Source organism: Oncorhynchus mykiss, chromosome 24 (genome assembly GCF_057628025.1).
Source record: "Oncorhynchus mykiss isolate SJ-2025 chromosome 24, ASM5762802v1, whole genome shotgun sequence".
Lineage (NCBI taxonomy): Eukaryota > Metazoa > Chordata > Actinopteri > Salmoniformes > Salmonidae > Oncorhynchus > Oncorhynchus mykiss.
Window position 1 is genome coordinate 10,743,903 of NC_143045.1, and position 27,786 is coordinate 10,771,688.

Here is a 27,786-nt window from a genome sequence, read left to right on the forward strand (position 1 = left end):
CAATATGATGGAATGAACAGTAATTACAGTGATAATGATAGAATAAGATTACATTCATACTGCAGTTTTATTAGTAAAAAGAGATGTTCAGCCTTGTCATATCAAACAGCCAATATCAGAATTAGACACCATTTAAAGATTCAAATGGGCATCTGTGATGTCATTTGGTTGATTGAAGAGAAATACAGTGAATGGCATATAAAGCTTGACAGGGATAGACATAAGCTATTTGTTAATGTTGGTCATATTTAGATGTAAATTTACAACCAATAGCATATTAGGATTAGGCTTTATGTCATAGAGAATACAGGCTTTGGGGGATTGTAAATTATCACAGATGGTATTTAAAACAAAGGCAGCCAAATTTTCTCCATCTTCTCTTATCTACAAAATGTAACTTTCTCTCTGTGTCTGTCTTCTTCCTCTTTTAAGTCTTATTTTTGACTTTATTTTGAAGGAACAAAAACTATTAAAACTTTCATGAGATGAACAAATTCATTGGATTTTCCTCCTTTCAATAAATCAATTTTGCACCTACAAAGCATGTGGTATCCAGTATCCTTTGATTGGCTCCTTTCTGTTCACATAACCTCTCAGTTGTCTCACCCAACAATAAATGATAAACGATTGTAGATAAAGAACCATCCAACCTATCCCTGAGAGCAGTCAAAAACCCTGCCTGGAACCCAGTCTTGAATCAAAAGAACACAAGCATGCCACCGCGTTCTCACAAACAATGTTCCTCCCTCCCAACTCTTATGTGACCCCAATTTATCTCTGTGAAACTATGCCTCTGAGCAGAACAGAGCATAATTGGGAATTTTTTATTTACCTTTACCCCCCCCCCCCACACACACACACCCCTCCACCACCATCCCTGCCCCCACACTTTCTAGTTCCATCCAACCTATCACAGAGTGTAGTCTAGAACCCAAAGCCAGAGAACCCAAGCGTCCTACATGCCATCATGTTCTCACAAACAATGGTCCCCCCAACTCAACTCTTACATGACGCCAATTCATCACTGTGAAACTATGCCTCAGACAGAACAGAATTGGGAAATTTGATTTATTTTTCATTTGCTTTTACTCCTTACAAACCACCCACCCCCTTCGTGCAGAATGTTGGGGTGGACTGGGGGGTGAGTTGTTGGGTTGTTGAGATTAGGAATCGATTAAGAGGAAATTGGACTGTAGGGCTGGCTACGTCTCGTAGGGCCGCCGGCCTGGCCGCAGGATGATTACAGTATTTACAGAACAGCCCGGTGGCCAGCTTGTTTGCCAGGGATTAGAGGCAAAGAAATGAATCATATTTTTAAGTCCCAAGTGTATCTGTCTCCTGCTCTGTCCCACTCTGTCTCTGTGCTTTACTAGTCCATATGCTGCTCCCAGGGATTACCATGGGGGAGGTTCTGGTCCTCTCGTCTGTTTCCTCCATCGCTCTACTCCTCTTTCTCATCTCTTATCCATCTCCTTACTTCTCTTCTCGCTTTCCTCTCCTGCCTCGTCTCTCATATCTCTTTTATCCCTCTCTCATTTCCTCTCCATCCTTTTTGTCTCTCTCTCTCTACCGTTCGTCTCTCCGCTCCCTGACTATAGACATGTAAATGAATACAGGTGGCAGGTAACCTAGCGGTTAAGAGCATTGGACCAGTAGCTGAAGTTAACAGTTAACCCCCAACAACAACTGCTCACTGGGCCCTGATGATGTCGATTAAGGCAGCGTACCTCTCTGAATCAGAGGATGCACTCAGTTGTGCAACTGACTAGATATCTCCTATCCTTTTGGGTATCCTTACCACTCAGGCCCCCCTTCTATCACTAAGGGAACACCCCCCCCCCCCCCCCCCCCCTCGCCCATGTGCCATGTCTATTTCTATGGGAATAAGCACGGTTCGTGACACAAAATACTCCCTCTTGTTATTCGAGCACTGTTCACATGACACAAACTGTGAGAGAGAACATTTTGCAGGTTTAAAGCTTATTTTCTGAAATTCTACACATTTTGCCATGGGGTGCAGAGAAATGTTTTCCATTTTAAAACAAATTTTCTGCAATTCTACACATATTGCCTTGTCTTATGTGCGTTCATATGATATTTGAGTGACTTTAACATTACAACAGTATCTATGGGCGAAAAAAATGTTAGCTGATATGGGCTAGTTGATCTGGACATTTCTGACAAGTTATAAATAGCTCTGTAAGGTATACAATGACTGACACGAGAAGAAGAAAACGGATGATGCACTATTTGGAAATTGCACCTTGTGCATTCTACTTTTTTTCAAGAGTAAGTTGAAAGCTGAGTTCCTTAAAAAAAATAAAAGGGAGTTAAATAGATTATATCATCTTTGTAACTCTCTCTGTGGACATCATGTTGAAATGCAAAGATCCGAACAGAGCTGCTGTGCCATTACAGCCCTAAAACAAACTTTGACCCAAATGTGTCAATGCCGTACTCAGTTGATAGTGTGGAAGTATTTTTTTTTATATACAAATATCACAATTGACTCATAGAACAGGTACAGAATTAGTCTTCTAGATGGTTATGCAAAGTTTTATTTAGGCTCATCTAGGATTGGTTTCGTCTTTTGGATAATAATGAATAAGATTGTATGGACGGGAAGGACCCTGATCCTAGATCAGCACTCCTGCTCTGAGACGCTTTGTGAATATGGTCCCAGATCTTTTTTTGTTTGTTACGTGCATTGGTCTTCTTACAACCTGTCCTGTGCACTTTTCAGAACACTGGTATAGCTGACTTACTAATAAAACAAATGGAAACATATGTTAGCCATCCAAATCCCTACCTCTCTCTGTTTTTAAGAGGTTAATTAATGGGCCCCCGCAGACTTAGGCCTACTTCTAATCTTCATAACTTGCATCCACTCTGTCCTTTCTCCTCTCAACATCTCCCCTCTCAAACGTTTGCATGGATTAGAGTAGTGTCCCCGGACGTCACTTTTCAATCCCACTCTGTGTATGTACGATAGATACTTGACTTCCTGCTCTCTTTGCAGGGATACGGGGATACAACAGGATAACACATGTGGGAAAGGGATCTAGGAGAGGCATGCGATCTTAATAGCGTAATAGCAGTTGCTTCATTCTTATTGGTTGGATGAGTGCCGCTAACGTGTCCAATGAGGTTGGACTGCTGCTGTTCATTTGCACACTGATAGGATTGTCTTATTACTTTGTTGGGGCCCATTTTTATGCATGTGGTTATTATGCAAGCATTTATATAGCAGTTTTAAAAGAGGAATGTTGCATATTTGATTTGATCTGTAGTGAATGAGTTTTTCAGCACATGAACTAGATGTAATCATTGTATAGGGATAATCTTTGACTATACTGGTCTTTGATTAAATGTTATTTTCGTAGCTGCAAAGCGATTTTTCTCTTGGATAATACAGTTATACTACTCCTGTTAGTGGTACTGTATCCATCAACCCCAGTCTTTTAGCCTGTTGTGAGGCTCAGGGCACTGGAACGTGAGCACAAAACACAATGACCACATAGATTTTCTTCAGTTGTTTAATGTCTTAAAACTCAATAGCTATCCCATGTAGAAGTGGGGGGTGGGCAAACACACAGGAGATATGTCCGATATACTAATACTAAAGAGGGGGAGTCATTCGTGTCAGAAAAAAAAGCATAGATTAGAATGCGAATAATGAATGTGGATGATCAGGAAGTATACAAAGCGTTGTATGCTCTCACCACTAACTTTATTGGATAAACCCCTGAGTTTGAAAAACGTTGTTCAGAAAAGAAGAGACCAGAAAACAGAAAAAAATTACAATTAAAATTGCCAGTCTTCTAGAAATTTGCGTGGTGTGTCTGTAACACATTGTTGGTACCAGACGTGATTGCATTTTCAAGTGAAGTTTAATATTTACAAAAAGAACGACATAAACAGAATAATAGCAATATTCATAATAGCTTTAGAATTAATAATAATAATAATTATAGTAATAATGATAATATTAACTTCAAACAAATTACCACAATTTTACTTCAAAGGACTCACAAATTTAAGAAACATAATATGTTATACTCTAATACAAAAAGAGGAAACGATACATCAACACAAAATGGTACCCCTCGCTTCTTTACAGGTAACAACTGAGAGATGGTCCGTGCTTTCAGTGCAAGGGTAGTGCAGTCATGGCCAGACCCTTCCCTTTCTACTGTTGAGTCTTCTCTCCTGCAAATATCTCATTGTAACAGTATATTCGGCAACAGGGTTAGTTTAGTCATTAAGGGGAAATTTAGTATTTAAGTACTGGTGAAGTAATCGTCAAAGCCCCCCCCCCCCCCCTCCCCCCATCCGCCCAACAAACACAGTTGGATAGAAACGCAAAGGCTGCACGTTTGTCATCCTTGCATATCCCAGAATGCCTTGTGCCCAGATGTGATTCATTCCACGATTGGTGCTCAAAGACAAGAGGTTTGTTACTAACCCTATCACCCTAACCCAGCCCCCCTCCTTTACCCCTTTACCCCACTTCACTCTAACACACTGTCCGCCGAGGATCCCCTCCCTTCAAAGCTACTGGGTAAAAGGATACAACAATAGCCTATGATCTCTTCTTGACAGTACCAAAGGTTATCCTTGCTTTACCCATCCCCTCTTGCTTATTGAGAAACCCATGCACGTCCGTGTGTCTGTCTGTTTGGCTCCAGGATCTCTCAATTCACCAAATATGAAAAGCAGCTTCATAACAAAAATAAACCATAAAACAAATGACAGAGGGAAAAAGAAAGCAACGTTGTCCCCATTGGAGTCAGTCTCCACCTCTGGCTGGAACTCCCTCTGTTTGTTCAATATCAAATTCAAGGCAGAGTCATTTTCTTCCTTACAATGTACACAACTTTCAATTGTCCTGAAGTAATGTCAAAAATAACCACTGAATCCAATTTGGTCTAAAGTCAAGGCCAGCCCACCCATCTTGGGGGTGGAATTCCACTTTTCCTTTCTAATTCTAGGTTACTATTAAGCACAACAAGACCACTAAAGGAGTGACAGATCTTGTTCAGAAATTAACTATCAGCTACCTGACTAATGGGATTCCTTGCAACCAATATTTAATATCCTTTTTTTTATTTTATTAATTGTTTGTTCTCTCCATCAAAATAATACTTCATCCAGCCTTCAAATTGCAAATCTCTATTCATTTGGTCCTCAAAACCCTGATTATGGCATACAAGAATGGACCTTTGTTAATTATGCTGTTTTTCGAAATGTAATCATCAAATTAATTTCATTCTACAGGTATTGCTTTCAATCGTGTGGTATGTATTCCTTTTTAAAATCAGTTCTCAATTTGAGTATCTCAATTATCTTCTTACATGTCGATTTGTTTGTCATCACTTCTATATGACTAGCTTTATTACCTCAATGTCCCATTGATTGTGCATCCTCACGTTGATAATACTGTATTGATTGGATATCATTGATTTAACAATATTGATTCTTGTCACCTTCCCAAAAATCACAAAGCCCAACATCAGTGGATCTGCTTCCACATTGCTTTCCATAACACAAAAAAATAATGACATTTTCTCACTCATTGAGTTCGTGGACTGAAATGATTAGTTGACCATCTATGTGTCCAAGTCTTTAACACTGAATGGAATGGGAGCTTCTCCTGGCTGGTCCCTTCCTTACCTCATCCCACCTACAAGACCTGGAACTTCCAGGAGTTCTGGTCTTTGTAGTCCAGGCAGTCAGCTGCGTTGAAGTTGAGTTTCCAGGAGGCAGCTTGGTCCTTGTAGTCCAGGCAGTCGACGGCCCCGAAGCCCAGCGAGGCGGCTGTGTAGCCCTGCGAAGACAGAGAGGCAGGGGACTGGCCGAGGTGCCCGCCCATGGAGGTGATGGGGCTGAGGGCGCCCCCAGTGGCGGAGAGCTGTGAGTGCATGGGAGACAGGTAGGAGCTGCAGTCCAGGCCAGTGAAGTAGGAGGACGAGCCTGCGTAGCTCTGGGTGTAGGCCGGGGCCTGGGTGTAGGTCATGGGGTAGGCAGAGGAGCGCTGCATGCAGGGCGTGGTGGAAGCTGACAGGGGGTCTGGCAGCGGGGAGATGGAGGCAGGGCTCCAAATGGACACGGTCGCGTTGGCACTGCTGGAGCTGGGGGTGATGGCGGGGCCAAGGGGAGGGGGTACTGGACTGTAGGACCCGTTGGTGTTGACACTGGCCTCAGAGTTGGCCTCCCGGGCTGGAGAGGCCTTCTTCTTGGGTGGACGAGGTTTAGACTGGCCTGTGCTCTGCTGTGCCTGCTGGCGGCATTTAGCACGGCGGTTCTTGAACCATACCTGTGGAGGAGCACGTGGTGAGTTCTCAGACAACTCAGCTCCCATTCTGGCCAAACAATCACTGAAGATTTGTAAATAGACATTTGACCCACACTTTCATTTTTGCAAGATCATTTGTCCAATTCTGGTGGGCATTTATACATGAAAGTATATATATCCTGTTTATTACCTGTACACGAGACTCTGGTAGGTTGATCTTGAGGGCCACTTCTTCCCTCATGAAGATGTCGGGGTAGCGCGTTTTGGAAAACAGTGCCTCCAAGATGTCTAACTGCGCGCGCGTAAACGTGGTCCTTTCCCGACGCTGCTTTCTGGGGATGTCTAAAATACACACACACACACACACAAAAGTTATTTTTTATTATATTTCGTTAACTCATCATATATTTGGTTTTGTGAACCTTTTCCCCCTTGGCCAAAATGCTTTCAAATGGAACATGAGAAAAATAGAACGGAAGAACGAACTGTGAATCACTTGTTTGGTGTAAAAATGTTGTCAAATTGCCAAGTTAAATAATAGTCTAAATTTCCATTAGGATTATTTAGAATTGAATTCGTATATATTCGTGTAATATAATGTTACTAATAAGTACTTATACTGAGGCATATATGATGTTCTCTATTAAAACATATATTGTATATTCATGGGTGCTTTGTTTCCAATGTTATAGAAAATAAACACATGTCTCTAGTCTATATTTAGGCTATATATATATATATATATATATATATATATATATATATATATATATATATATATATATATATATATTGTATATATTGTATATATATATATATATATATATATATATATATATATATATATATATATATATATATATATATATATATCCCTTTATTACAAATGTTTTTTATTTAATGTTCGAGTGTTCTACATTTTTCTCCAATCTCTTCACATTATACACGAATTCAGCTAAACACTGTTGCTTTATAAAACATAAACAAACACTAAATAAAATATGTTCGATAAAGGGAAGAAATGTATCTTGATAAAACATGAATGTTTTCACATGAAGGTGGAGCTCTATAAACCTTGATTTCACAACTGACAGGAACCTAATATATCTAGAACTACAGGTCTTTGTCAATTGGTGTTCACAACGCATGACCCTGGGTCAATCAAAAATCACAAAAATAAAACATCTGCATTTTTTTTTTCATACAAATAGTTGTTACCACTTACACATTAAGTATATAGGTCATCTCATTTTAAAGCTGGCATTTTACTCCAAGGCCCTTGAAACAAGTTACTATGGACGTTGACCACATCTTTAAAAATACAAACATTTTTGTTGTATGTGAGCATAAGGCATTTCCATTTGAAACAATGTTGTTCAGTGATGACCCTCAACATGTGATCAGCTAAGAATAAGACATGGTGTCCGTAGTATGACTACATATTATCCACAATTCGCCGTCATAAGTCTAACAATAAGAACGTAAACAACATAATGGGGATGTTGTGCACTGTTCCTTTTACGCACTCGTTGCTCGTGGATATGTTATCAGTACCGCTTGGAATTCAGGCAATTGTTGAGACAAACAGTTCTAAAACATGAAAAAGTTACAAATATGACTTACTTGGGTATCCGACGGCAGAGTGTAGTAGATCCATGCCAGGACCAGACAGAGTTAACCCGTTCACGGCGTAATGAGGCTGCTTAATGTAGGACATCATGCCTGTGCCGGCTTTAAAACGCTCCCTCGCCCTCTCTCTCTCTTACACTCAGGCCGGGGGCCGGGTCTTCTGCTATTCTCCAAGGGTTGTCCCGCTTTCTCTCTTCCTCTCTCTCTCTGTCCCTCCCTCTCTCTTTCTCTCTATCACTTGTTTTTCTTTATAAATGCCAATCGGCTTTTTGTTTTCCTCCTTTGTCTCTGACCCTCTTGCAGTATTTTGCCAACTTTTGAGGCTACAATAGTACCACTCTACTCGCTGGTAAAGAGTGCAGGTGCAGGGCGCCTTCTTGTTCTGCTGCCTTCACACCTGTTGATCAAGCTCTTTCAAAGCACATCTATTCAATAGATATTGTGGTGCCGGTGTATTCTTTCAATTTCACTTACAAAGTAGGCTGAAACCAACAATTAAACACACTAGCCAGTGGTATGATCACCGTTCTAATTGTGATGAACCTTTCAATCCAAGACGTGCGCTTTCGAAGTGCGCATCGGCGTCAAGAAGGGAAGGTATGGGTCCTTATTCTTCCGGTGTCAGATCTAGCGTCCCTGGACTGAGCTAGAGCCTGTCTGTTGAAGCAAAGAGGATCGAGTCGTGCTTCCCGTGAGTGGCGATAAGCTGGGGTGAGAACGCGGAACTGAGCGAACCAAGAAAGTAGTTGGCTAATTAGAGTGAAGTTCTTGCGACGAGTAGACTCTGACCCCTCCCTCCCTCTCTCACTCTCTCTCTCTCTGTCTCTCTCTCTCTCTCTCTCCCTCCCCCTCTCTCTCTCCCCCCCTCTCGCTCTCTCTCTCTCTCTCTCTCTCTCCCTCCCTCTCTCTCCCTCCCTCCCTCCCTCTCTCTCCCTCCCTCCCTCTCTCTCTCTCTCTCTCTCTCTCTCCCTCTCTCTCTCTTGGTATAACAATTTTGAATTAAAACGCACAGTAACTGCATAGCCTACCAATCCACTTAACCAAAACATAAAATGTTACACTCATTCGTGAAATTAAATAGATGTGCCACTCATCATTTCTGAGTAGCCTATACGTTTGGTGTGTTATAAGAGTCCGTTTTGAATTGTTAAAGACAAAAGGACAAGCTAGCAACTCTGTTGAAGTCATTTTCCTGGAGCCGAAGAGGACCTTTAGGAGTTGAATAACAGTGCTGCACTGTCGGGGAAAGCTTGATAGCCATCAGAAGAGTACATTTCGTACATTTTACACCGCTTTAAAAACACAGATGTAATTGGGCGATGTAGTCTGAGTGAGGAAATTCAAGGGATGGAAGGGGTGGGGTGGGTATACAAGCAGGATTAAAACTACATAAAGGCCGCGTTGTTCTCTATTAAACCCCCTACTGATCCCCAACATACTCCCTCTTTTACTATTCATCTTTCTGTAGTAATAATAATAACAATATTAATACTTATAATTATGATATTAATAATAATAATGGTATGATGTTATTTGTTGTAATATTATCATTAATAGGGATAACAGCGCATCTTATTATTGTCTATCAAAATAGTAACATGCTATCAACATTATGGTCATGACTGCAATTTAAAGCCATACATTTTTAGAGTATCTTGATGCATTTCATTCCAAATAAGTGGGTGAATTATTATAGGCAAACTTGCTAAAGTCTATTTAAGTTATACTCGTTAGGCATGTCCCTCAGCGCATTTAATTGTAAATCATGACCATAATGTTTTGATTGATAGTTTCGTCGGTTGTGGTGTAATAAACCGCAAAGCCACTTGTTGAGTTGGAACTGAGAACATTGCGTTGCTTTAGGTTACTTTGTCCAGTGTTTTTATTCGTTGTAGAAATCTACCCCGGTGATGCAAATGGCCTGTAAAGTCTTGGTGATTTATTTAAATGCGATGAGTTGTTGTCCATCCTGCGATTGTTGGCCTGTGTCTCATCCTATCCCTGTGGCCAGACAATTTCACAGTGTCCAAAGCCGATTCTCTGCTCTTGTTAATTGAATCGGATTTCTTATAGTTTAAAATCCACACAGACCCATGTACTGCCCAAACTGTATAAGGGGTTTATCTGAATCTGTAAAGCCACGGCGGAGATATAAAGAGAGAGAGACTATACCCGCATGTTGAACATTATAAATCTCAAATAAACGTCTTTACCTGCGGCATCTGCCGGTGCGCACAGCGTGAGTATGTGTGTTGTTTTAACCGTCCAATTTGGAATATGTGTTTCAAGAGGCCACATCACCTGCTCAACTAGGCTATCAGGTATGGTTTTTGTCTTTACATTTCATATAGATAATATCGAAAGCTGACGATCGAATTAGCCTATTGTTTGTAAATATGACAAGAAGCGCAACAGTCGATGGTTAAAGACTAAAACTCCGTGTTACATACTTTCTGAGGAGCAAAACAAAGAGCGCGTGTCAGAGTAGGCCTACACGCGCACTCACGTGCACCTGCTCGTCAGGGCTTCTAGGTCTCGCTCTCTTACCATTCCGTCACTACAATTTTAGGATATGCTTTTATGCGTTGGGAGAAACAATTAACCCTTACAAAAGCTTTTCAAATATAGTATTTAATATTAATGATGTACGTTTTTCCACGCATTTCCTGATTGTTGTATTATTTTTACCATGATCAAACCGGTAGCCTTTTCAAAGACAACCAAATTGTATTCATGTAAGTTATTGACTTTTGGTTAGGCATATTTCCTTGCCCAACATTGAAAATTCCATACTTTTTCTGATTTCTTTAGTTTTTATTTACGATTTTGTTGCATAAAATGCAAATGTTATGCATTTGGGTTATCGAATTAATTCGATAAAAGTTAAAGACACACGCTCGGTTAAGGTGTTTGTGTTTGACCTACACTAGTTTATTTCTTCATTCATTCTTTTTCATTCTAGTCTACTTTACTTTATCCTAAAATTGTATTTAAAACGGAGGACATTGTAAACACAAAAAAATATAGAGCCTACAAATTGTGCATGAAGAAGCACTGCATTTTGAGACATTTGGCAGTAGCCTATCATTATTATATTTCTAGTCTTCCAGAAACGTGTCAACTGGTGATTTATTTTCTGAAAGTATTGCTGTTGTTCTTTTGTGCTGTCAATAACAACTCTAATAACAGTTGTGAATTTATATTTTAGGAGGTGATTCTCTTGGAAATTTACTGTGCAGTGTAATGAATTGTGGTATGGTTGCACTAGGACCCAGGGCAGATACAAATTCAGGACACAACCACCACATAAGAGGCTTACCCTATCTAATCACACACACACACACACACACACACACACACACACACACACACACACACACACACACACACATACACACACACACACACACACACACACACACACACACACACACACACACACACACACACACACACACACACACATACACACACACACACACACACACACACACACACACACACACACACACACACACACACACACACACACACACACACACACCACTTAGAAACATCATATTATTTTAAACTGGCATGCAATCAGTCTCAGAGGCATAACAACTGCTGTATTTTGATAACATTTTCATCTTCTCCAAACTATTTTATTCCCCATTTGACCCCGACTTCTCTCCCACTTTGTCAGAAGACTGCAGCCATATGTTGCATGGTTGCTCTTGTCTAATTTAATTACCAAAAATGTAAGCTCTTTCAATGTATTTTTTTCCTGTCTGGCTACAAAGAAAACGGGTCAAATGCAAACATGTTACTTTCCAAACCAATGTCTAAATGTGCAATAATATATATTTGCACCAGACACATAGTAATCAGCCTATACATGTATTGATATATTTACTGGGGTCAAAACATTAGTTTGTGGAGCCAGTTTCCCCTCCAGGGGCCTTCTGTTGTAAAACAAGCAGAGGCCTGTGAATATTCAGGGACTCACTGAAAAAACTGCCATGAATGTGAGGATGTGACTTATTAGTGAGGGATATTAATCTCTATTTAACATCCAGGCCATGTTAAGACAATGTAACCTTGATTGGTTGCGTATACAATTTGAGTGTACTTATGTGAGTGTGTGATACCTTGGATGTACAGGGCCTATGCTCATGGGTGACAGTGCTATGGCTCTCAGGGAATGCGTGTGCGCGTGCGTGTGCGTGTGTGTGTGTGTGTGTGTGTGTGTGTGTGTGTGTGAGAGAGAGAGATTGTGTTAGCACAGGAAAGAGAAGCTTACCCAATGATCACTACAAAGTTTAAAAGGTCACCGATATAGAGCATTGGTGATTGGTTGCATTAAGCATGGGCCAAAAATACAAACCAAACACAACAACCCCCTCCTCCAAAACCCCCAAAACCCCAACAGTGTTAGTGTGCAGCTGCTAGAGCCCTGACTTCATGGTATTTGTTCGATACACACATTGTGACACCAACACCAACACACACACACACACGCACAGAGTTCAGCCGATTTATCATAATATGCTTTATCTGAAAAGTAAGTATCTTACCTCGGGATAAAGGGAGGATAGTGGGGCTTGTAGTCAGATTGGCAGAGGAAGGGAGAGGATGGAGGGAGTCCGCTAGTCCATAGGAAGGACATGAAGGACCTGTTTGGAACGAATTGATGACTGATAAGATCTAGGGGCCTGCTCTCCAATACAATGGGGAAGTGTTGTACCCAGGAACATAGATCTCTGTGGCACTGGGAGATATGATTGACAGATGGACCTGGAGGGACCAGCGTCGTACATAGATGAAGGGATTGATGGATGGATGAACAGGTAACACCCGAGGAGGAGGGTAGGGTGTTTGGACCCCACTGGGGGCCTTTTCTATAGTTGGAAGGAAAAATAATTGTGTGATTCCTGATGAAGGAGTGTAGAGAACGAGAGGAAGTAGAGAGAGAGGAAGGGAGGGGTATAGTGGGAGGGGCTGTCCACAGAGACATTATCAGCTGCATACCTACATACTTTTTACAGGTGTGTGTTTAGTTGTCTCAACCCTTTTGTTGTGCTATGTTTTACATTTGAATTCCAATAGTTTTCTTTATGTGTCTTGTGTGATTGTGTTTTTGTATGTGATTGTCCTTATGTGTAAATCTTGCAAATACTGGCATTTCCATTTAATCGTGAACGGTCAATGGTGAAGTGTTAGCATCCATGTCAGTGGTTGTCGTGGTATCGGGGTCAGGCTGTGTTAATAATGAAATTAGACTGATGTAGGGATTACGCTGTGTTACTAAACCAGGCAGTGACTGTAGTGAGTCTGTGTGCACAGATACACTGACCGTACAAAACGTTAGGAAAACCTTCCTATTATTGAGTTGCACCCTTTTTGCCCTCAGAATAGCCTCAGTTTGTCAGGAAATGGACTCTACAAGGTGTCAAAAGCGTTCCACAGGGATGCTAGGCCACGTTGACTCCAATGCTTCCTACAGTAGTGTCAAGTTGGCTGGATGTCCTTTGAGTGGTGGACTATTCTTGGTACACATGGGAAACTGTTGAGCGTGAAAAACCCAGCAGCATTGCAGTTCTTGACACACTCAAACCGGTGCTGGTACCTACTACCATACCCCGTTCAAAGGCACTTACATCTTTTGTCTTGCCCATTCACCCTATGAATGGCACACAATCCATGTCTCAATTGTCTCAAGGCTTAAAAATCCTTCTTTAACCTGTCTCCTTCCCTTCATCTACACTGATTGAAGTGGATTTAACAAGTGACATCAACAAGGGATCATAGATTTGACCTGGATTCACCGTCTCAGTCAAAGACTCCAGTCACTCAAGTCAACTCTCAAATCAAATCAAATCAAATTTTATTTGTCACATACACATGGTTAGCAGATGTTAATGCGAAATGTGAAAGTGTAGCAAAATGCTTGTGCTTCTAGTTCCGACAATGCAGTAATAACAAGTAATCTAACTAACAATTCCAAAACTACTGTCTTGTACACAGTGTAAGGGGATAAAGAATATGTACATAAGGATATATGAATGAGTGATGGTACAGAGCAGCATAGGCAAGATACAGTAGATGGTATCGGGTACAGTATGTACAAATGAGATGAGTATGTAAACAAAGTGGCATAGTATAGTATAAAGTGGCTAGTGATACATGTATTACATAAGGATACCGTCGATGATATAGAGTACAGTATATACGTATGCATATGAGATGAATAATGTAGGGTAAGTAACATTTATATAAGGTAGCATTGTTTAAAGTGGCTAGTGATATATTTACATCATTTCCCATCAATTCCCATTATTAAAGTGGCTGGAGTTGAGTCAGTGTCAGTGTGTTGGCAGCAGCCACTCAGTGTTAGTGGTGGCTGTTTAACAGTCTGATGGCCTTGAGATAGAAGCTGTTTTTCAGTCTCTCGGTCCCAGCTTTGATGCACCTGTACTGACCTCGCCTTCTGGATGATAGCGGGGTGAACAGGCAGTGGCTCGGGTGGTTGATGTCCTTGATGATCTTTATGGCCTTCCTGTGACATCGGGTGGTGTAGGTGTCCTGGAGGGCAGGTAGTTTGCCCCCGGTGATGCGTTGTGCAGACCTCACTACCCTCTGGAGAGCCTTACGGTTGAGGGCGGTGCAGTTGCCATACCAGGCGGTGATACAGCCCGCCAGGATGCTCTCGATTGTGCATCTGTAGAAGTTTGTGAGTGCTTTTGGTGACAAGCCGAATTTCTTCAGCCTCCTCTCTCCTACCGCACGGCAAGCAGTACCGGAGTGCCAAGTCTGGGACCAAAAAGCTCCTTAACAGCTTCTACCCCCCAAGCCATAAGACTGCTGAACAGTTAATCAAATGGCCACCGGACTATTACATTAACACGCTGCCCCTTTGTATGGTGCCGCAGGTAGCCTAGTGGTCAGAGCGTTGGGCCAGTAACCAAAAGGTTGCTTGATTGAATCCCCGAGCTGACAAGGTAAAAATCTGTCATTCTGCCCCTGAACAAGGCAGTTAACCCACTGTTCCCCGGTAGGCCGTCATTGTAAATAAGAACGTGTTATTAACTGACTTGTCTAGTTAAATAAAGGTTACATTTAAAATTGTTTTTACACTGCTGCTACTCGCTGTTTATTATCCATACAGAGTCACTTTATCCGTACCTACATCAAATAAAATAACATTTTATTTGTAACGTGCACCGAGTACAACAGGTGTAGACCATGTACATAATAACTTGACTAACCTGTACCCCCACACATCGACTCGGTACCGGCACCCCCTGTATACAACCTCGTTATTGTTATTGTGTTACTTTTTAGTTTTATTTGACTATTTTTACTTTTGTTTATTTAGTAAATATTTTGAACTGCATTGTTGGTTAAGGGCTAAGTAAGCATTTGTAAGTACGCATTTCAAGTTGTATTCGGAGCATGTGACAAATACATTTTGTTTTGATATGTCATGTGAAGAGCAGATGTTTCTAATGTTTTGTACACTCAGTGTATATCATCACTTTATATTTCCATTAGTGGTTCCTGCTTTATGTTACATACATTGTTTAATGTTTGATGTACAATGGAGTATAATATAAATTAGAGTTAATGATATGGGAGCATGGCACAGCTCATTTTGAACATGTATTAAAGGAGCAATCTGTGATTCAAACAACAACAAATTAAAAATAGATGTACCAATCTCAGATTGCCATTGTAATCACAGGCCATTCAGTCTGGGTACATTTGTTAGGATAGGGTTCCTACTACAGTGTACAGTTGAAGTCGGAAGTTTACATACACTTAGGTTGGAGTCATTAAAACTTGTTTTTCAACCACTCCACACATTTCTTGTTAACAAACTATAGTTTTGGCAAGTCGGTTAGGACAACTACTTTGTGCATGACACAAGTCATTTTTCCAACAATTGTTTACAGGCAGATTATTTCACTTATAATTCACAATATCACAATTCCAGTGGGTCAGAAGTTTACATACACTAAGTTGACTGTGCTTTTAAACAGCTTGGACATTTCCAGAAAATGATGTCATGGCTTCAGAAGCTTCTGATAGGCTAATTGACATGATTTGAGTCAATTGGAGGTGTACCTGTGGATGTATTTCAAGGCCTACCTTCAAACTCAGTGCCTCTTTGCTTGGCATCATGGGAAAATCAAAAGAAATCAGCCAAATTGTAGACCTCCACAAGCCTGGTTCATCCTCGGGAGCAATTTCCAAATCCCCTGAAGGTACCATATTCATCTGTACAAACAATAGTACGCAAGTATAAACACCATGGGACCACGCAGCCGCTCAGGAAGGAGACGCGTTCTGTCTCCTAGAGATGAACATACTTTGGTGCGAAAAGTGCAAATAAATCCCAGAACAATAGCAAAGGACCTTGTGAAGATGCTGGAGGAAACAGGTACAAACAGGCACATAACCTGAAAGGCCGCTCAGCAAGGAAGAAGTCACTGGTCCAAAACCGCCATAACAAAGCCAGACTGCGGTTTGCAACTGCACATGGGGACAAAGATCTTACTTTTTGGAAAAATTTCCTCTGGTCTGGGGGGTGCTTTGCTGCAGGGGGGGGGGGGGGGACTGGTGCACTTCACAAAATAGATGGCATCATGAGGTAGGAAAATTATGTAGATATATTGAAGCAACATCTCAAGACATCAGTCAGGAAGTTAAAGCTTGGTCGCAAATGGGTCTTCCAAATGGACAATGACCCCAAGCATAATTCCAAAGTTGTGGCAAAATGGCTTTGGGACTGCAAAGTCAAGGTATTGGAGTGGCCGTCACTAAGCCCTGACGTCAATCCTATGGAAAATGTGTGGGCAGAACTGAAAAAGTATGTGCGAGAAAGGAGGCCTACACACCTGACTCAGTTACACCAGCTCTGTCAGGAGGAATGGGCCAAAGTTCACCCAACTTATTTTGGGAAGCTTGTGGAAGTCTACCTGTATCATTTGACCCAAGTTAAACAATTTAAAGACAATGCTACCAAATACTAATTGAGTGTATGTAAACTTCTGACCCACTGGGAATGTGATGAAAGAAATAAAAGCTGAAATAAAACATTCTCTCTACTATTATTCTGACATTTCACGTTCTTAAAATAAAGTGGTGATCCTAACTGACCTAAAACAGGCAATTTTTACTAGGATTAAATGTCAGGAATTGTGAAAAACTGAGTTTAAATGTATTTGGCAAAGGTGTATGTAAACATACGACTTCAGCTGTATGTGCATGGGGCAGGTTAAAGATTTACAATGTAGTAAGCCTTGTGTAGGGTTTCTTATAAGACGGATGGGTAGGGTTTGTAAAGTATAAATGTCCTGTGCCCAGACACCTATGAATTACTATCTCTATGAACTATTGCTTCTGTGTGAAAATCTTGGGCCTTCTCATTATAACGTGCAGGTCTGGTGCTGCTCACTAAGATATTTACTCATAAATGAATCTGGCCGTTGGTTATGCATCTAATCAGTCCTGCCAAACTCTGATAATGGGTGCTATGCTGTATATCAATATGAGACATACTAAAAATAATGGTAATTAAATAATGCTTTCAAAGTTTTCATGTTTGCATGCATTCATGGTTAGATGATGTCATCTGTCTCTTTTGCAACGGTTTTGTTGTTGATTGTATTATGAATATTCCTGAATTATTAAAGTTAGTTTTGTAGAGATATTGGATATTGAAGGAGACACAGACCGAAGGCAACATGTCGTATTGTGTTGCAGTGTTAATACACAGTCCTCAGCCAGGATTTGTGGCTCAGTCGATGTCTATTAAATCTCGGTATGTGTGCAATCAATACTCACAGTCTGGGTTGTGTCTTAATCAATGCCACTACTCTGTAAAACACACACACACACTCACGACGCGTGTGCTGCTGACTGCGTCTGAGGGCAGATGGGCAGATTCCTAATCCTGTGCAGACGGCAGCAGGTGGGGTCTGGGACTGGGTGAGTCAGCAGGGCAGGCAGCAGTTTAACTGTGCTAATGACCGCCGTTTAGAGTAGACACCCTGTCTTGCCCTGGACCACACTGTCCTGTCTGGGGATTACACAGGTTAACACCTGCCATGCTGCTTCAAAGTACACTGGGCCTTCACTCAGGCACATAGTCCATGTTTCAAATTACCTTTTCAATTATCTTTTGGTAAAATCCACTACATTTCAACCTATGCTACTATGTCACATAGCATAAGTGTACTTATTAGTATCAATTCCTGCAATCTTTTATTAGTATACATTTTATCACGACTCGGGATATAACCCAGATGCAGACACAGGAAGCGGATGGTTCAGTTCTCAGATCATTTATTATAACACAGGAGGCAGGCAAAGGGCAGGTCGAGGACAGGCAGAGGTTTGTAACCAGGTCAGAGTCTGACAGGTACAGGATGGCAGACAAGCTCAGGGTCAGGGCAGGAAGAAGTTCATAAACCAGGTCTGAATCAGGCAGGTACAGAACGGCAGGCAGGTTCAGGGTCAGGGCAGGCAGAAAGGTCAGAACCGGAATGGCTAGAAACAAAACACTAGAGAGCAGGGAAAAACAGGAAACACACTGGGACGACTTGACAAAACAAGACGAACTGGCAACAAACCAAAATAAAATGCATATGAGTACACAGGGGATAATGTGGTAAAATTGGAGACACCTGGTGGGGGGTGGAGACAAGCACAAGACAGGTGAAACAGATCAGGGTGTAACGCTTTTATCATATATGTATAATCTGTCAAATGAATTTGTGACCCCCCCTAAATTGCTAATCATTTGCACCAGTCTCCCCCCCCTCCCCCCCTTCAAGAAATAAGAGCTGCAAGATTGACCAAGTATGTCTCCCATTTCAGTCCTTCTTGGAGCAGGCGACAACATGTACTTGTATTTGTACTGTACATCCATTTAGAGAGGGCATTCTGTGGTGGACAGAGCTAGAGTTAACATCTCTGCAGTAAGACAGACGTAATGTAAGAGAAGCAGTACACAAAGTATGTGAGGATGGCTCGGGGGTGATCCGGATGGGTGCCATGCCTCCGGCCCGTAAATTGGAGAAATTGTTTTCCTGCAATCTAGAGCCATAATCATTATGCTTAATTCTATGTAAATATATGTATATTTTTTCTGCATATCTAAGCATACCTCTGGAGTTGTCTGTATCCTGGTGGTTCTTTTCTTAAAGAAACAAAATATGCTTCTCAGCATCTCTGCTAAAATCTGGGTAAAAGATTGAAAGGAATGTGAGTCTTATTCAGTACAATTAGTTATTGCTTGCTACTAACCTTGCCCCCCCCCCCCCCCCCCCCCCCCCAGGATAAATCTGAGGGGGCACATGCCCCTAATGGGCATGACTCCTCTGAAGAGAAGTGATGTTTCAATTGTGTCAGTGAGTTTGGAGGAAGAGCTCTGGTTGGTAATCAACTGGATTGAACTGGATGTATGAAGGTATGCAGAGTGAAGTGTATTCACAATTAGCAGATTCAGCAGGTTTCACAGTTACAGATCAGGTTACAGACATGACATGTAAAAGAAAGGAGAACAGCTGCACACTGAGCATCTAAACAGTGTGAGGATATTTTCCTTTCTTTTCACATTTCTAGAACACATCAGTAACTCATCTACTACACTAATTCTGACAATACTACTGGAATATAAATCGATAGTTATGTTATTATTAGACAGACTCAATCTAAATTCATAGATTGAACCATTCATTCAAACTGCTTGCTAGAAATAGAGCCTGTCTGATTGGCAGGGTTGTGTTGCAGGTACCAGATACAGACCAGGTTAGGGTAGGTTAGGTAGGTTAGGGTAGGTTTGGTAGGTTAGGGTAGGGTAGGACCACTCTGCTCTCCATAAGGCATTGCATATGAGACCACGCATGAATGCACATATCAGCTTTATTGTTTGTGCTGGGGCACGTTGGAGTGTGTGTGTGTGTGTGTGTGTGTGTGTGTGTGTGTGTGTGTGTGTGTGTGTGTGTGTGTGTGTGTGTGTGTGTGTGTGTGTGTGTGTGTGAGACCATGTGTCCTGACAGAATGTGTGTGTGGTGGTGTGCTGGTGGGCCTGGATGGGTGGGGGGGTTGAGTGGGGTAAGGAGGGGTAAGGAGGGGGTGTACAGTGGCTTGGGCACTCTCCCCCAGCCCATATGGCAGCAAACAGCAGTAGTAATCAAGGAAGTGGAGCAACAGGCCTGAGTCCTTATAATCCCTAACCACACTCTGACACGTGCCATGCTGACGCACACACCACCCGCCACACAAATACACTTGGATATATGCACACGCACACACGCACACAAACGCATGCAAACATGCACATCATGTACACACATACATGTGTACACATACATGTAAACACATCATGTACACACATACATGTGTACACATACATGTAAACACATCATGTACACACATACATGTGTACACATACAGAAGCACACGAAGAGATGAGCACTACATCACTGAAATCCAAAACATCTAAAAACACATTCACAAAATACCATTTTCTTACATTTTTGTCATTTAGCAGACACTTATCCAGAGCGACTTACAAAAGCAATTAGGATGAAGTACCTTGCTCAAGGGAACATCCAAAAAATATATACAGTGGGGTAAAAAAGTATTTAGTCAGCCACCAATTGTGCAAGTTCTCCCACTTAAAAAGATGAGAGAGGCCTGTAATTTTCATCATAGGTACACTTCAACTATGACAGACAAAATTAGAAAAAAATCCAGAAAATCACATTGTAGGATTTTTAATGAATTTATTTGCAAATTATGGTGGAAAATAAGTATTTGGACACTAACAAAAGTTTATCTCAATACTTTGTTATATACCCTTTGTTGGCAATGACAGAGGTCAAACGTTTTCTGTAAGTCTTCACAAGGTTTTCACACAGTGTTGCTGGTATTTTGGCCATTCCTCCATGCAGATCTCCTCTAGAGCAATGATGTTTTGGGGCTGTTGCTGGGCAACACAGACTTTCAACTTCCTCCAAATATTTTCTATGGGGTTGAAATCTGGAGACTGGCTAGGCCACTCCAGGACCTTGAAATGCTTCTTACGAAGCCACTCCTTCGTTGCCCGGGCCGTGTGTTTGGGATCATTGTCATGCTGAAAGACCCAGCCACGTTTTATCTTCAATGCCCTTGCTGATAGAAGGAGGTTTTCACTCAAAATCTCACGATACATGGCCCCATTCATTCTTTCCTTTACACGGATCAGTCGTCCTGGTCCCTTTGCAGAAAAACAGCCCCAAAGCATGATGTTTCCACCCCCATGCTTCACAGTAGGCATGGTGTTCTTTGGATGCAACTCAGCATTCTTTGTCCTCCAAACACGACGAGTTGAGTTTTTACCAAAAAGTTAGATTTTGGTTTCATCTGACCATATGACATTCTCCCAATCTTCTTCTGGATCATCCAAATGCTCTCTAGCAAACTTCAGACGGGCCTGGACATGTACTGGCTTAAGCAGGGGGAGACGTCTGGCACTGCAGGATTTGAGTCCCTGGCGGTGTAGTGTGTTACTGATGGTAGGCTTTGTTACTTTGGTCCCAGCTCTCTGCAGGTCATTCACTAGGTCCCCCCCCCCCCCCCCCCCCCCGTGTGGTTCTGGGATTTTTGCTCACCGTTCTTGTGATCATTTTGACCCCACGGGGTGAGATCTTGCGTGGAGTCCCAGATCGAGGGAGATTATCAGTGGTCTTGTATGTCTTCCATTTCCTAATAATTGCTCCCACAGTTGATTTCTTCAAACCAAGCTGCTTACCTATTGCAGATTCAGTCTTCCCAGCCTGGTGCAGGTCTACAATTTTGTTTCTGGTGTCCTTTGGCAGCTCTTTGGTCTTGGCCATAGTGGAGTTTGGAGTGTGACTGTTTGAGGTTGTGGACAGGTGTCTTTTATACTGATAACAAGTTCAAACAGGTGCCATTAATACAGGTAACGAGTGGAGGACAGAGGAGCCTCTTAAAGAAGAAGTTACAGGTCTGTGAGAGGCAGAAATCTTGCTTATTTTCCACCATAACTTGCAAATAAATTCATTAAAAATCCTACAATGTGATTTTATGGATTTATTTATTTATTTTGTCTGTCATAGTTGAAGTGTACCTATGATGAAAATTATAGGCCTCTCTCATATTTTAAGTGGGAGAACTTGCACAATTGGTGGCTGACTAAATACTTTTTTGCCCCACTGTATTCACCTAGTCAATTCAGGGAGTTGAACTTGCAACTTTTCGGTTACTGGCACAACACGGTTAGCTGCTAGGCTACCTGCCGCCCTTCACTCACACAACACTCATACTGTTTAACAACACCATTCTACCATGCTTGCCCTACATTCACAGGTACCACTCACGAAAGAGCAACATACACACTCTGTCACAACAAGCACAATGAAACATCGGCACATACATTATTGTTTGTCTATTTATTTGGATCCTCATTAGCTAAAGTGTCAGTTCCTCTTCCTGGGGTCCACAACAAACCCACAACATGACAAGTAACAGAACACTGGTACACTGATTGACAAGGACAGTCACACAATTTGAAAATACAACGATATACAAACAATACAACAGAGAAATGATACCCGAACCAAGGGTGTCGTTCATGCTGTCACACCCACTCATAGACGTGCAGGATCTTCTACATTCACGTATCCTCATTCAATGCACAACTAAATCACAGGGACACATTTACACACTTCGACACACTTCAACACACTTTAACACACTTTTTCAATTTACCACAAAACACCTTGTTAACCCACCAAAACTCACAATGCATGCCCACGTACACACACACAAACACACACACACAAACCCCATTGTGGTGACGCACAAGGTCACACTCTCACAATGGTCTCTTATTGTTAATTGGCTGTTTAATCCTGTGGAATGTCTCTAATTAGTACACGCTGGCGGGTGAGGATCTTAATATGCTGCATTACAATAGACTGGCTGTAATGGGGATCTCAGACCACACTCTCTCACCTCCCATGCCCCAACACAAACACACAACACACACTCATACGCACGCGCACACGCACACATACACACATAGCAGAATCTGTAGACTGTTACAGTCACACATGCAAAGTCATTCATAATCATGATTTTCATTTCCGGCCAGGTTTCCAATTCAATGCGTTTATATTGATAAGCGAATAGAACATCTAGGACAGTTGAACCCTTGGAATTTACATACATGTGATCAATGACAAACAGATCATCATGAACTACAGTACACCATTCAACAGATCACAGTGCGAACAGTAAAACAACAACTCTATAATATGTCTGGATTCTATGCAGCCTGACTCTGATAAAACATTTCCTGATGAGGATAACAGCACCACCAAAGACGCTTATGATGACAAGGCCTTCAAGAGCCAAGCCTGTTCACTGTTTAAAGTGCAAGACTGAGGGCATGCTGGAAGCAGACACAGTCAGCACTGGGCCTAGTGACAGGTGTCATGCTGAGTAGAATGTGTGTAAGTGTGTACAGTGACATAGAGGTGGCAGTACTGATGCCAAGAGCTGAAGGGACAGAATAAGAGTGAAATGAAAAATATATGCACAGGTTAAATGATGCAGAAGAGTTGTAGAGAGGAATATTGAGAGGAAAGGAATGAGACAGAAAAGGGTGGAGGGAAAGGAGGTCAGGCAAGAAGAGGAGGGGGGGGGGCAGGAGTGGAGGGTGGACGTGTCGGGTGGTGGTGGGTGGGTCGAAGGAGGACCGGGCAGGGCAGCATCACTGCTGACACACTACTGCGGTCCAAATCCCAGCTTAGTGGGTCTAAAACAGGGCCGAGAAATCTCCCCCGAGGCCCCTAATGCTGAGACCGCTGTCACCCCCAATCACTCACACCTGCTTAATCCCCACGCCGTGACCCAACACTGACACACACACAGCCGCCCGCCCACAGCCACCGCACACCAACACCGGGTAGCCCATTGGCCCTGGCGGGGGGGCCGGTCCCAGCACTTGGTGACACGAGCTGGAGGGTCAACCTTCTGTGCCAGGGGGAGGGGAGAGGCGCAGGGGGGGGGAAGGGGGGAACCTTTAGTAGCTGGGTAGAATTGGGGTGGGCTTCAGTAGTGTTTAGCATAGTAGTGATGCTATAAAATGGTTTTAATAGAATGTACGATGTATGATGCACAGAGAGAGGGAGTGAAGGCGTTTAAAGAAACCAGGACACACATACTAAAATAACCATTTCCTCCTACAATGCAGATATCCTGGTTCTATTGTTCTTGTCATATCAAATGATAAGCATTTGTTTTCTTGTTTATTCTGCAGGTACTATGTGAGCAATATATCCTCTGTGCTCTGAGAATGCATTTGAGAGTCAGACATGCTCATGTTGCTGAAATCGGTCTCTTTTGTGTCTCCCTGTAGGTCCTGTCACTGTCTCTACCAACACGGCAGCCCAGAAAGGTCCAGAGAGCCACAAGCCTATGAAGACTCGCAGTGAATCAAAGTGTTGCAATGAATTAGGAGAGAGGGCCTGGATGAGAGCGGATGCAGGGGTTTCTTATGGCCTCACATAGAATGGTCTCACTTACTTAGAATGAATTGTCAAAGCTTCTTTCGGAAGTGTTAATCCTAATTTAACTGTCTGCAAACAAGCAAACAGATAAAGAATCAGATTAAGTGAATAATACCATTTGGTTTTATCAACATAAAGCTGAAACCCAGCCATGCTCAGGTTATGCTTCATATACTATACTGAACCAAAATATAAACGCAACATGCAAGAATTTCAAAGATCTTACTGAGCTACATTTCCATTTGACCTCATTTCTACCAGCATGTTAAATGTGCAACCAAAGGGAAAAAAAACTCTAGACCACCTTTACTCCACACACAGAGACCCGTACAAAGCTCTCCCTCGCCCTCCATTTGGCAAATCTGACCATAATTATATCCTCCTGATTCCTGCTTACAAGCTAAAACTAAAGCAGGAAGCACCAGTAACTCGGTCAATAAGAAAGTGGTCAGATGACGCAGATGCTAAGCTACAGGACTGTTTTTCTAGCACAGACTGGAATATGTTCTGGGATTCTATCGATGGCATTGAGGAGTATACCACATCAGTCACTGGCTTCATCAATAAGTACATCGATGATGTCGTCCCCACAGTGACCGTACGTACATACCCCAACCAGAATCCATGGATTACAGGCAACATTCACACTGAGCTAAAGGGTAGAACTGCCGCATTCAAGGAGCGGGACTCTAACCCGGACGCTTATAAGAAATCCTGCTACGCCCTCTGACAAACCATCAAACAGGCAAAGTGTCAATACAGGGCTAAGATTAAATCGTACTACACCGGCTCCGACGCTCATCGGATGTGGCAGGGCTTGCAAACTATTACAGACTACAAAGGGAAGTACAGGCGCGAGCTGCCCAGTGACAAAAGCCTACCAGATGAGCTAAATTATGTCTATGCTCGCTTCGAGGCAAGTAACACTGAAGCATGCATGAGAGCATCAGCTGTTCCGAGCTACTGTTTGAGAACTCTCTCCGTAGACGATGTGAGTAAGACCATTAAACAGGTCAACATTCACAAGGCCGCAGGGCCAGATGGATTACCAGGACGTGTACTCCAAGCATGTGCTGACCAACTGGCAAGTGTCTTCACTGACATTTTCAACCTCTCCCTGTCTGTAATACCAACATGTTTCAAGCAAACCAGCATACTTCCTGTGCACAAGAACACTAAGGTAACCTGCCTAAATTACTACCGACCCGTAGCACTCATATCTGTAGCCATGAAGTGCTTTGAAAGGCTGGTCATGGCTCACATCAACACCATCAAACCCTAGACCCACTCCAATTTGCATACCACCCCAACAGATCTACAGATGATGCCATCTCTATTGCACTCTACACTGCCCTTTCACACCTGGACAAAAGGAACACCTATGTGAGAATGCTATTCATTGACTAAAATTCAGCATTCAACACCAAAGTGCCCTCAAAACCCATCACTAAGCTAAGGACCCTGGGACTAAACACCTCCCTCTGCAACTGGATCCTGGACTTGATGACGGGCCGCACCCAGGTGGTAAGGGTAGGCAACAACATCTGCCACGCTGATCCTCAACACGGGGGCCCCTCAGGGGTGCGTGCTCAGTCCCCTCCTGTACTCCCTGTTCACTCATGACTGCATGGCCAGGCACGACTCCAACACCATCATTAAACTTGCCGATGACACAACAGTGGTAGGCCTGATCACCGACAACGACGAGACAGCCTATAGGGATGAGGTCAGAGACCTGGCCATGTGGTGCCAGGACAACAACCTCTTCCTCAACGTGATCAAGACAATTGTGGACTACAGGAAAAGGAGGACTGAGCACGCCCCCATTCTCATCAACGGGGCTGTAGTGGAGCAGGTTGAGAGCTTCAAGTTCCTTGGTGTCCACATCACCAACAAACTAACATGGTCCAAACACACCAAGACAGTTGTGAAGACGGCACGACAAAACCTATTCCCCCTCAGGAGACTGAAAAGATTTGACATGGGTCCTCAGATCCTCAGTAGGTTCTACAGCTGCACCATCGAGAGCATCCTGACTGGTTACATCACTGCCTGGTATGGCAGCTGCTCGGCCTCCGACCGCAAGGCACTACTGAGAGTAGTGTGTACAGCCCAGTGCATCACTGGGGCCAAGCGTCCTCCCATCCAGGACCTCTATACCAGGAAGTGTCAGAGGAAGGCCCAAAAAAATTTCAAAAACTCCAGCCACCCTGGTCATAGACTGTTCTCTCTGCTATCGCATAGCAAGCGGTACCGGAGCACCAAGTCTAGATCCAAAAGACTTCTAAACAGCTTCTACCCCCAAGGCATAAGACTCCTGAACATCTAATCAAATGGCTAACCAGACTATTTGCAATGCTCCCCCCTTTTACGCTGCTGCTACTCTCTGTTTATTATCTATGCATAGACACTTTAATAACTCTACCTATATGTACATATTACCTCAATTTCCTCAACTAACCGGTGCCCCCGCACATTGACTCTGTACTGGTGCTCCCTGTATATAGCCTCGCTATTGCTATTTTACTGCTGCTCTTTAATTATTTGTTACTTTTTATTTCTTATTCTTTTTGGGGGGGATTTTTTTCTTAAAACTGCCTTTTTGGTGAAGGGCTTGTAAGTAAGCATTTCACTGTAAGGTGAAATTGTATTGCATGTGACAAACATATTCGGTACATGTGACAAATAAAATTTGATTTGATTTGAATGAAATCAGTGAATTGAAATATATTCATTAGGCCCTAATCTATGGATTTCACATGACTGGGAATAAAAATATGTATGTTGGTCAAAGATACCTTATAAAAAAGATAGGGGCGTAGATCAGAAAAGCTGTCGGCATCTGGTGTGACCATCATTTTACTCACGCAGCACGACACATCTCCTTCGCATAGAGTTGATCTGGCTGTTGATTTGTGGCCTGCGGAATGTTGCCCACTCATTTTCATTGGTTGTGTGAATTTGCTGTATATTGGCGGGCACTGGAACTCGCTGTCGTACACGTCAATCAAGAGCATCCCAAAAATGCTCAATGGGGGACATGTCTGGTGAGTGTGCAGGCCATGGAAGAACTGGGACATTATCAGCTTCCAGGAATTGTCTACAGATGGGGCAGTGCATCATCATGATGAAACATGAGTTGATGGCGACGGATGACTGGCACGACAATGGGCCTCAGGATCTCATCACGGTATCTCTTTGCATTCAAGTTGCCATCAATAAAATGCAATTGTGTTTGTTGTCTGTAGTTTATGCCTGCCCATACCTTAACCCCACCGCCACCATGAGGCCCTC

The 27,786-nt window shown here is 42.5% G+C and overlaps 2 protein-coding genes across 3 annotated transcripts; one reads left to right on the forward strand and one right to left on the reverse strand.

Moving 5' to 3' along the window:
• Nucleotides 1-5,096: 5,096 nt before the first annotated feature.
• Nucleotides 5,097-8,655, reverse strand: LOC110503696 (homeobox protein otx5-like). Its single transcript, XM_021582157.3, has 3 exons — nucleotides 7,919-8,655; nucleotides 6,486-6,637; nucleotides 5,097-6,316 (listed from the first exon to the last, which is right to left on the reverse strand). The coding sequence occupies exons 1-3, from the start codon at nucleotides 8,013-8,015 to the stop codon at nucleotides 5,684-5,686; spliced, it is 882 nt and encodes a 293-aa protein (XP_021437832.1). The 5' UTR covers nucleotides 8,016-8,655; the 3' UTR covers nucleotides 5,097-5,683.
• A 1,338-nt stretch (nucleotides 8,656-9,993) lies between these two features.
• On the forward strand, nucleotides 9,994-27,204 carry LOC149972362 (uncharacterized). 2 transcript variants are annotated; one of them, XM_090218238.1, is made up of 2 exons: nucleotides 9,994-10,245; nucleotides 24,342-27,204. In XM_090218238.1, the coding sequence occupies exon 2, from the start codon at nucleotides 26,120-26,122 to the stop codon at nucleotides 26,819-26,821; it is 702 nt and encodes a 233-aa protein (XP_090074364.1). In that variant the 5' UTR covers nucleotides 9,994-10,245; nucleotides 24,342-26,119; the 3' UTR covers nucleotides 26,822-27,204. The 2 variants fall into 2 exon arrangements, with proteins under 2 accessions (XP_090074364.1, XP_090074365.1); XM_090218239.1 differs by lacking the exon at nucleotides 9,994-10,245 and adding an exon at nucleotides 12,472-12,753.
• The last annotated feature ends 582 nt before the right edge of the window (nucleotides 27,205-27,786 follow it).